The following is a 10,422-nucleotide window of genomic DNA, read 5'->3' on the forward strand; positions in this document are numbered from 1 at the left end:
CGTTTCATTGCAGGCATTTCTTTCAGGTAGGGCTGGAAGGGGCCAGCAGCCTTCACAGATATCCGTTTGCAGAAGACGTTAGACCTAGAACAAGCTGTTTTTTAATGGCATACAGTGATCCAATACTGTAAGAGTGGACTAGGGTTGCTGTCCCCATCACCTCCCCCCTGCAGCAAACAGCCATGCCGTGCTGCAAAGGCAGTGCATCCTTCAGCTTGGAGGCACAGAGGCTCTGCAGCTCGAGCAAAGGAGTCAAACACCACAGAGCCAAAGTGTGCTCAGAGCCCAGTGGTGCTTCTCATCCACCAGCCATTGATATTTGTGGACAGCAGGAGGCAGGAACATGCTTTACAGCCTCACTTTTTCTGATACCTTCGCCACGCTGGAGAGAAGCATCTTCCCAAAAACTTACTACCCCTGTGCCAATTCCCAAGCATCGGGAAAGCTTTTTTTCCTCTCCACTACCCTCTCCCTTCCTCTTTGGGGGGTTTATGCATTGGCTCTTCTGCACCCCAATACCCTCTCCAGCCATGCTGCATTGCAGCTCTGGCCAAGTGTCACCCCAGCAGCACATCCAGTGGCTCAGGATGCTGGGGTGGGATGGGGCACAGGCACTGCTGCACCCAGTGAGCAAGCAGGGGATGGGGGTCTGCTGTCTGCCATCACCCCACTGTGCTTCCCCTTAAACAAGCAGGGGATTTCTTCCATTATAGAGGAGGGGCATGGGGAGGAGCCCTAGCTCACTCCCATCCGAGTCTTAAGCTTTTAGAATAAGGTGCAAAAATAAAAGTTGTAAAAAGAAAAAAATAAAAAGAAATCAAAACGAACAAACAACAAAAAAAGTGTCTGAGGTTTGAAATTTTTTGTTTGTTTAAAGCAGCCTGTTCCTTTTTTTTTTTTTTCCTCCTCTTTTTTTCCTCTTTTTTTCTTTTTTTTTTTTTCTTTTTTTTCCCTTAAATATTAACTCCACTGTGCAAAACTGCATTTTCTTTGGTATCCTCATAGGTAGTTTTAACTTAGTATTTTTCCTATGCATATATATAATCTTTTATTTCATCGCTTCTTTTAGACAGAGAATTAAATTCTCCCCCCAAAAATCATACTTTTGCTGGAGGCTACTGATTGGCCTGATATTACATAATGCCCCTTATGTAATTGGAAAGAGAGAAATTGATTCTAGCTATCAAACTACTGGCCTCAAAAAAATAGTTTAGACTTTCTGGCAACGTCGGCCTCTCTGAAGTGATCGTGAGCTTTTCAACCCCAAAAAGTTCAACACTGACCTTTTTTTTCCTTTTTTTTTTTTTTTTTTTTTAAATTACACAAGAGAAAATAAAAACTACACTGCAACAAAAATAACCATTTGTGTTCATGTAGTTAGCAGCAGCTTTTTAAAAAATAATTATAATAATAATAATAAGGCAGATTCTTGCCTTTGTTATGCCATTAAAAACATTCTTGTTCCCTAGAGAGAAGCATTCTGGAAAAAGTTGAAAAAAAAAAAATAATAATAATAACCCAACCAAAGCTTGCCTGCAAGTTCAAGTTTTGTAAAAAAATATATACATAATTTATTCTACAACATATGTGCCTTCTGTTCATACTTAGACATGTTTAGTGCTTTGTGTTTAGAGTTCATTCTCTGTTGTCCCTCCTCTGAGGACAGCCCTCAAACCAGCCGGGGTTTCTCAGGTCTGCTTGCCTTCACGCCGCTCTTCAACAGTACCGTTGTCTGAAAACTGTTCTGGGCCAACTTCTCAGGTCAACGTGCCTTTGACCGATAGGTATTTATTTATTTATTTATTTTTTCCTTTCAACCAAAAGAGAGAGGAATTGTTCGCCAGTCATATTTCCGATTCACGCCGCAGCGGCCGTGGCTCTAAGGGCACTCCTGCCTGGTTGTGGTGGTCCATGTTGGGGTGGGTGTCTGTGCTCGTGCTTTCGGGTACCCCCGTGTCGATCTCGTCCTCCTCCTTGCTGGTGAGGGCCACTTCGTTCTCGTAGCAAAAGGAGTTTGCGTTCGAGAGAATGTATTTCTTTTCTGCTAAGTCTCTGGCACTGCAGATGGGTGTGTTGGGCACTTCGTATGTTTTGTGGAACCTCGAATAGTCCACTTTGTAGTAGTTTTTTTCTTCAAAGAGTACGGGCTCATAGCGGTGGCCCCAGAGGATTTCATTTGCCAGATATGAGCTGCGGCACTGGGTAGTCATGGCAGTGGCTTCCACCATGCCCTCTAAAATGACTACAATTTCAAAGTCAGCATTGTCCATGTCTTGTTTGCTCAAGTCATACAAAGGACTGTCTTCATCTATTTCGTGTACTATTGTAATTGGGGAGACCAGGAATATGCGGTCTATCCCACTGTCAAACCCTACATTGATGTCTATTTGATCCAAAGGGATGTACTCCCCTTCTGACGTGATCCTGGACTTGAGGAGCTGTGCTCGCACGTGTGCCTCAACCAAGTGGCTTTTCCTCAGGTTTCCAACACGCCACATCAGGCACAGTTTCCCATCTCTCATGGCCACTACGGCATTGTGGCTGAAGACAAGAGTTTCGTTTCTCTTTTTTGGCTTAGCCATCTTTGCCATGACGGCACCAATGATGAAGGCGTCAATGATGCAGCCTACTATAGACTGGAAAACCACCATGAAAACGGCAATGGGGCACTCGTCTGTGACGCACCTGAAGCCATAGCCGATCGTGGTCTGGGTCTCAATGGAGAACAGAAAGGCTGCAGTGAAGCTGCTCACTTGCGAGACACACGGTTTGTTATTCTCTTGGTTCTCCAGATCCCCGTGCAACAGCGCAATCAACCAAAACACACAGCCAAAAAAAAGCCAGGAGAGGATGAATGTCAGGCAGAAGATAACCAGCATCCACCTCCAGCGGATGTCCACGCAAGTGGTGAAGATGTCTGCCAGGTATCGCTGTCCCTTCTCACCCACGTTAATAAACTGGACGTTGCAGTGGCCATCTTTTTTGACAAAGCGGCTCCTGCACTGCTGCCTGGTGTGTACCTTACTTTTGCCATTCCCAAAGCCGTTGGCGACGGCCATGGTTGCCAGCTTCATGCCGTCCTCTTCCGAAGACACGATGCTGTAGCGGTTGGTTCGCACGCTGCCCATCACTACTGCTGTGGACTGAGGTGCTTCTGCTTTAGAAAACAGTCTAAGTTTCTGCAAAACCCTTTGGAGAAACAGTTTTGAAAGTTCTAGAGGAACACACACACACAGAAAAACTGGGGAGAGGCTGGAATCCCCAAAAGCCCTTGGATCAACCAAGGACAGTCTTCTGGCATGCAGAGTTAGCTTAACAAGTAACCGTCATAGAGAGGGCATGGTCTGCAAGAGAAAGAGAAATGTCATATTAGATCCTGGAGGAAAAGGATAATGAATCAAGCCTGTGAGAGTCATGTTAAAATCATTCCTCTGGAGTTGCAGGAAGTTTCTTTATTCTTAATGGCAGCATTTTCTGGAATGTGTGAGCTTTCTGAGCACAGTTCTGTATTGACCAAAGTGACATCATTACTGCAGAGAAGCCACCACTCTTCCCAAATGAGAGCCCTGAAGTGATGATGTCACACAAGTCTCTAAGCAATATTCCACTTTAAAGTCGGGCATGCAAAGGATCTATCTACTGTTTGCAACGGGGCTTTGTGTTTATTTTGCAACAAAGAATTAGCATTAGCCTCCCTCTGTTCAAATAACACTGAAGCAGGTTTTTAACGACGCGCAGTGTCTGTCTCCTGGACTGCTTTACCTATGTCAAACAAGAGGGTGTGCAAAGGGAAGACAACATATACTGACAAAAACAATAAAGTTGGAAAATGCAAATATCAGTTATTTCCATAATGTGATTTCCATACTAAGTTCTATGGAACTTAGTTTTTTTCTATTAGAAAACCACAGAACTTAGATTTTTCTATTAAGTGGGAGTTATAAGAGGAGTCGTGTTTTCTGTGAATGGCAGGAAGACAGGCTGCATCAGTGCCTTTAACTCCATCAATTCACTGCGTTCGGGCTGGTTTTTACACTCACATTAGGGTGAGTTATAGGGAGCAAATTAAACATCATAATGACCCTCTGTGAATGGGAATGGCAGAAGGCTACAATGGTGGGACTGGATGGGGGTAGGACTGGATGGGGGTAGGACTGGATGGGGGTAGGACTGGATGGGGGTAGGACTGGATGGGGGTAGGACTGGATGGGCATCTTCAGAACACCTCAAGGTCTTGGATGCCAGCAACTAAGGCTCAGCAGAGAGGCTGCAGAACCTTCTTCCCGAGGGTAGAAGCTACCAGACTTGTTTCAGGGAGGTCTGGCTTAGACCCAGGTTTAGCTTTTAACAAGTGCGTCATCCATTAAGTCATGTACTGTATATCAGGAAATGTAATTGAAGTACTGCAGAGGATAAGAGATGCATTAATGCAACTGCTCCATCCATACATTCACCTCATGGAGGAAATAAAACCAAAACCAAGCAGCGAGGAATGTCTGCTATCCATTTACCCTAGAAGAGGAGACTTAAGTACTGTTTACATTGGTGGGGGATTAAATCACCATCCTCTTCATAAATCAATATAATCAAAACTCATCTGAGTTTGTCCCAAACCCAACACATCTATCGCTGCCAAAGAGCACAACCTCTGCCCATGGCACAGCCTCAGTACCACGGCTGCTCCTCTGACTCAGCCCGACAACTGCAGCAGATAACAGTCCATCTCCTTCCCCCAGAGCCTCACAGAGGTGTTCCAGCAACCGAAGGGATTTCAAGCAGTTCCTCGACCCTCCCACATCCTTCCACCACATTACGAGGGCTTTAGGTCAGCAAACACTTGTTGGGAAAAAGAGCAGGTGACAAACAGAAAACAAACGGCGTGCCTGTAGTTGCGTGCAGGATGTTTTTCCCTGGAGGATTTCTTTGAGCTTTACTTTTACCTTCCCTTTTTTCCTCACTTCTCTTTGTTGTGCAATTGGGTCCCGCCGCCCACTTGCTGAGATTACTCATCTGTGACTGCAGCAGCAAACAAGAGATTTTGGCAGCTTTGGATGGGTTCAGTTATGTCCCATTTGAGTAAAACTCTCAGCAGTTTAATTTATGGGATGGTATAGCCCTTACACAGCACACGCAAGATAGTCAGATAAGTGTAAGGACTCATTATTTCCCTCACACCTTTTTAATCCCAGGACTTCTCAAAAATACAAAGGAATTCTTTGACTGCTCACTTAAAAAAAAAAAAAAAAAAAAAGGCTTGAAAGGACTTAGAGAAACCTGAGCAGAGGGTGCAAGTAAAATTGTTTATGCATTCCACATGAAAACGTCCCCGAAAAACCACTGCATTGGTTCACAAATTGATCACTTTTCTAAACCACATCCTATAATTGCAGACATGTTCAAATTCCACATTCGGAGACTGTTTTGTTCCAAGCTGATGGAAATACACAGCCCAGGAAACAGCTTATTCTGAAGAGTTTTATTTCCCCTCTGCATTGTCTCTTGGATTTTAGAGGAAAACTTGCAGCAGAGGGAAAGATAAGCTGTAAAGTCTCAAGTGTCAGAGCAGGCAGCCCCCCCCCCCCCCCCCCAGCAAAAGTCCTGACCTGGGGACGTTTGTTTGAATTCCATAAATCATTGAAATCCTAACTCCAACTTCCTGCAGCAAGCTGGCTGCATTTACAAGTTTGGGAGCTGAGCAATGCAGCCACACATTGCTGCCATCCCATTCACTTCTACCTGCTGCACATCTGCCCAGCTGTGCTGCCTACAGCTGCGTGCTGCCGGCAGCGGAGCTGCACCTCTGGATGCTGAGATCCTCACAGCAGAGGTGTGCCTAGGGACATGCTTAGCCAAGTGTGTGGGCTGCTCCTTGAAGTTTACACACAACAATGCTCTGGTGTGCTCCTGCTGCTTGTGGGATAGCTCTTTTATTTCTGCATGGCACAGATTGGCTCTTCCCTGTGAGTGCTCAGCATGGGGAGGATGCAAGATGGGGCTGCAGACAGCAGGTCTGCTCCTGGTCCTGCTCCATCCCTTGCCAGTGCTCACCTTGACTCACAAAGCTATTTCATTAGAGGTCCCCCAGATCCCACAAACGATCAAGCAAGCTTGAAAATCTAATGGTACTTTTTATTCTGCTAATCCACCTGCTGCTCAAAGGCTAAATGAGCTCCTTCCCCCCACACACCCCAGCAGCAGTGTGTTGGAGGCACTGGGGATGCTCAGCTAACATGGGACCAGCTCCGCAATCCTCACCAGGCTAAAGAAACCAAGCCAGAACCCACAAACCAGCCCAGCCCTTTGTGTAATTGGGCCCAGCAAACCGGGAGCACGCGTGGAGCTGTGAACTCAATCATCACTAGGTGTGTTATTGTCATTAATGCATGCTACCTTTCCTGCTGGAAGAGAATGTGAGATTAGAGTGATACAGCTTGTAATTACCAGCACTGGAACTGATGTAGTGTTACCAGGATGGGATGGGATGGGACAGCTCTGCAAGGGGATGCTTGGAGGATCAGAGGAAAGGGGGGCCGTGCTGTGTCTGCTGCATTTCTGAACTAAATTCAGTGCAACTCCTAAGCCCCCACTCAGCAAGCATTCCCCCTAAACGTTTCCCCAGAGGAAAGACATTTACAGCGCACGTCTAAACATCATAGCAGCTTGGAGGGAATTTCTGCAGAAGGTTTGATACCCAGCAAAACCCGTGAAGTGCCAGAAGAGCAGAGCAGAAGAGGAGCACTAATGAGTGCTCGGAGCAGCTATTCCCAGGCTGATGCCACACAGCCCCGCGCCGTGAGTCGGGCACATGTTGCTAAGAGAGCAGAAGCGCTGCCTTAGCGAAGCCTTCCCCCGCTGCCCTCGGTAAACAGAACAAAGAATGATCGCAAGAACGAAGCCTGATCTCACAGCCCGTGCTCATTGCTGGGCACAACCGCTCCAATCGCGCTCCCGAGCCCCAGGGTCACCTCCAAGGCACTGCCCAGCACTGCTCTACCGGGACAGGACTCGGGTTATACCGAAGCTGTCTTCAAGGAGAAGGATCTGTCCTGCTCGAACAGGCAGCGGGAGGTAAAAATAAAATAAAATGGAAAAAAAAAAAAAAAGAAAAAGAAAAAGAAAAAGAAAAAAAAAGCAGATGATATAGGGAAATGGGTATGAAGAAACAGGAGAAAGGGCACAAGTGGCGTTTGCATCTGCTATACCCACAAAGGAGCCGGGTTCGGGATATTTCTAGCTGATGACAAAATAGCTACAAGTGAAATAGCCATCACCAGGGGGTGTACTTGGTGCACCGGCTGCGAGGATGGAAAAGCAAACAAGTGTAAAGGTAAGGCTGGAGCGAGGAACAAGTGCTGCGGGCGGGCACGGTGCGCGGCCCCAGCACCTGCAGCCCCGCCGGAAAGACACAGAGCAGCGCTCAGCCCCCGTGGATAAATCTGCCGCCTCTTATCAGTATTTTTTTTCCTAGTCACGAACTAAATTGAAACAATGCATCCTCTTCACACACTCCCCAGCTGCAATATGGTTTCTTTCTTCCTATTCTTGGCAGAATGATTGCATATGAAGAAAACCCCACGTTCCCATAAAGCTAGTGAATGAAGCTACAGGTTCCTTTCATGTCCCTCTGAAGTATTTCGGACTCTCCTCTATAAATGACACATCTGATAACTCAGATTTGATAGTTTTGACCTCTGTCTTACACGGGAAACAACAGGCAAGAAGAGCAAAAGGGGATGGAGCGGTGCTGCGTCTGCACGACGGAGTTGTCATGCAAACTTCCAGCCCTTCCCCCGAACAAAATATCTCGGGGGGAGCAGCTGGTGCATGGAAAGTTATGAACATAAACAGATGCTGCAAGCAGATGCTCGAGTGTTCCCAGCATACCTATCTAATTATTTGAGGCACCCAGAATAGCTCGTGTATGGTGCACTAGAAACGCAGGAGTTCCCCCTCCGAGCGGTTATGCCGAAGCGTGCAACAGATCCACGAGCACGAAAAGCGCTAACTCGGCAATGCTGCATTAAGCCCCGACGCGTCGCATCGCCCCGACCCCTGATGGCACCTCGGGGCGTCCCGCATAGATGGGGAAAAGAAAGCGCTCCTTACCTGCCGGTGGCTTTAACAGAGGTGCTTAGAGAGTTTAAAGGGTGTTAAGATCCGCGGGGACGCAGCAAGCCAAGCCAAGCCAAGCCAATCCCAAGGTGCCCGCCGGCCGCCGCCGCACCGCTTGCAACTGAGCCACTCAATGAGCCGCTGCCCCCTTTTTGCGGGCTGCCATGTGATGTTTAATAGCGGCCCTGTCGGCCCCGCCCTCGCCGCTACCCCGCACCAATGGCAAACGGGAGGCCGGGCCGCACCGCGGGGCTGCGGGGCTGCGGGAGAACGGCGCCGGATCGGGGGCGGTGCGGGGCTGCGTGCGGGGCGATGCGGGGCTGCCCCCTCTGGGCTCAGTGCCGCTGTAGATGGAGCGCAGCCCGCGGGGAGCGGTCCTATCCGAGGACAGCCCCGCAGCTCCGGGCAGCACCTGCCCGCGGCTGTTACCCCTCCAAGAAGACGTTCGGTGGGGCTGCTTATGAAGATGCCGGGTGGGATGTGTGAGGCTGCTCGCTCTGGTCTTCTCCTCTCTGGCTCCTTTATGATGCCTCATGTAGTAAGGAACAATAGCAGGGAAAAGCAGTTTGGTTTCCTTTGGTAGTCTTGTTCCATCTTTCAATGCTGAAATGTGTGGTATCTAATCACTAAGATCCAGCCCTCACACACACCCGGAGCAAGTCAAGCACACACCGCTCCATCATTGCTCCTTAAACTGAAATCTGACGTCCCTCTCAAAAGCAAAGCTCTGTCTCCTGGTCTAAGACCTCTTGGAGCAAGCAGAGTATTGGTGTGCTGCAGTGCTTGGGTGCATCTCTTTGTTTCATACATCACCTGTAGAAGGTTGTCCTGTCCGGCCATGGGTGAAAAGTGCAGAAATCAAAATGGCATTTAATAGCTTGTCCTCCTTATGGTAGACGTGGCCTAAGACATCTGACAAAGAAAACAGGGATGAAATGTTTGGCCGGGAGCCTTGCAGGAACAAAAACAGCCTTGTAAGCATGCTCTGGAGTTTGCCAAACTCCAGCTCTGATGGACAGTGCAGGGGTGTGAGTTTCCGAGGCAGGTGTCCCCTGCACAGTGCTAACAGCTGAACTGCATCACGGAGCTCTGCGTGGTGGGCTGGAAAAGTCAGAGTGAAGGTGACTGTTGAATGCAGAGCACATGAGGCTGTAGGAGCTGGTGAGGGCTCTGTGAGCTGCACCTGGGACTGCAACAGCAGCATCTGTAGAGACAGATGGGTCCTCCCCTCCTTCCCGTGTTCCCAACAGGCTCCAAAGATGATTCCATGTTTCTACAGCAATGCTTGCAGTCACTGTTAGGTTGCTTTAAGCTTTGTAAGCATGCAACTCTGACATGAGCAAGTCTTGAAATGCTCAGTGAAAATGTTTCCCCCAAATGCTTTCTCATCTTGTAATAAAACGAAGAAAACACTTTTTCGCTGTCATTTACAGTATGTGTTGAGTTCCCATATTCTGAATGAGGAAGCATTGGTGCAGCAACAAACACAATGGCCAATTGCAGCTGCCTTTAGCAGCCCACAGCGTGGTGTGTGCAGGATGCATGGCTCTATGTGGTCTGGGAGCAAAGAAAAGACAAGTGATTGTGTACATTGAGCAACCTGACGTGTTGGGCAATCATTGTTCCTGCGTAGTTCTTGGGTGATTCTGTCCATGTTTAATTGAAAGAAAAACTCTCTAACTCAGGCAAGTTTCTCGTGATTGAGGCATAATAAAAAATTGGAAGAGGGAAAGGCAGCAATTATTTCATTCATGCAGTAAGACTGAAGTCAGCCACAGGATTTGAAGTCCATAGGGACAAATGCTACAAAGATTCATGGCAAAAAACCCCTTGTGTTTCTGAACGTATCAGTGCAGCTAAAATAGCAACAATCTGACCCACCTTGATGAAGTATGTGCTCATCTAACTGGAGTGGAAATAAAAGTGCTGTGATACACTGAGGCTCAGAAGTGCTCTGCTGAAAATACATGCAGTGTGCTGGAGGGTGGGTTGGACACATCTCTGCACAATGCCCACAAGATATTACCCATTAAAGCCTGACCTTCCAGACTCTTACTCAACCCTTACTCACCAAACTGACTGATTAACACTGCTAACTTACGGGACCCAAGAGCCCAGATCCTCTGAGATGAGTAAGACTTTATTCAGAGCAGCACAGCCCTGCAGACCAACCCATCCAGTGTTTCATACTGAAGAAGGCTTGAATGCACACATCAGGGCTGGTTTCTAGCTTCCTTAAACTCCAAGTTGCTCTTGTCCAGAAAGCTCTCCTTTGAATGAAATATCGATTTGAATCTATTTCACAGATTA

At 47.6% G+C, this 10,422-nt stretch overlaps 1 protein-coding gene across 1 annotated transcript; it reads right to left on the reverse strand.

Annotated features, from left to right (window-relative positions):
* Positions 1-1,299: 1,299 nt before the first annotated feature.
* On the reverse strand, positions 1,300-8,275 carry KCNJ2 (potassium inwardly rectifying channel subfamily J member 2). The gene is made up of 2 exons (XM_031598854.2): positions 8,107-8,275; positions 1,300-3,344 (listed from the first exon to the last, which is right to left on the reverse strand). The coding sequence occupies exon 2, from the start codon at positions 3,126-3,128 to the stop codon at positions 1,845-1,847; it is 1,284 nt and encodes a 427-aa protein (XP_031454714.1). The 5' UTR covers positions 3,129-3,344; positions 8,107-8,275; the 3' UTR covers positions 1,300-1,844.
* Between the last annotated feature and the right edge of the window lie 2,147 nt (positions 8,276-10,422).

This window comes from Phasianus colchicus, chromosome 20, assembly GCF_987193195.1.
Source record: "Phasianus colchicus chromosome 20, bPhaCol1.hap1.1, whole genome shotgun sequence".
Lineage (NCBI taxonomy): Eukaryota > Metazoa > Chordata > Aves > Galliformes > Phasianidae > Phasianus > Phasianus colchicus.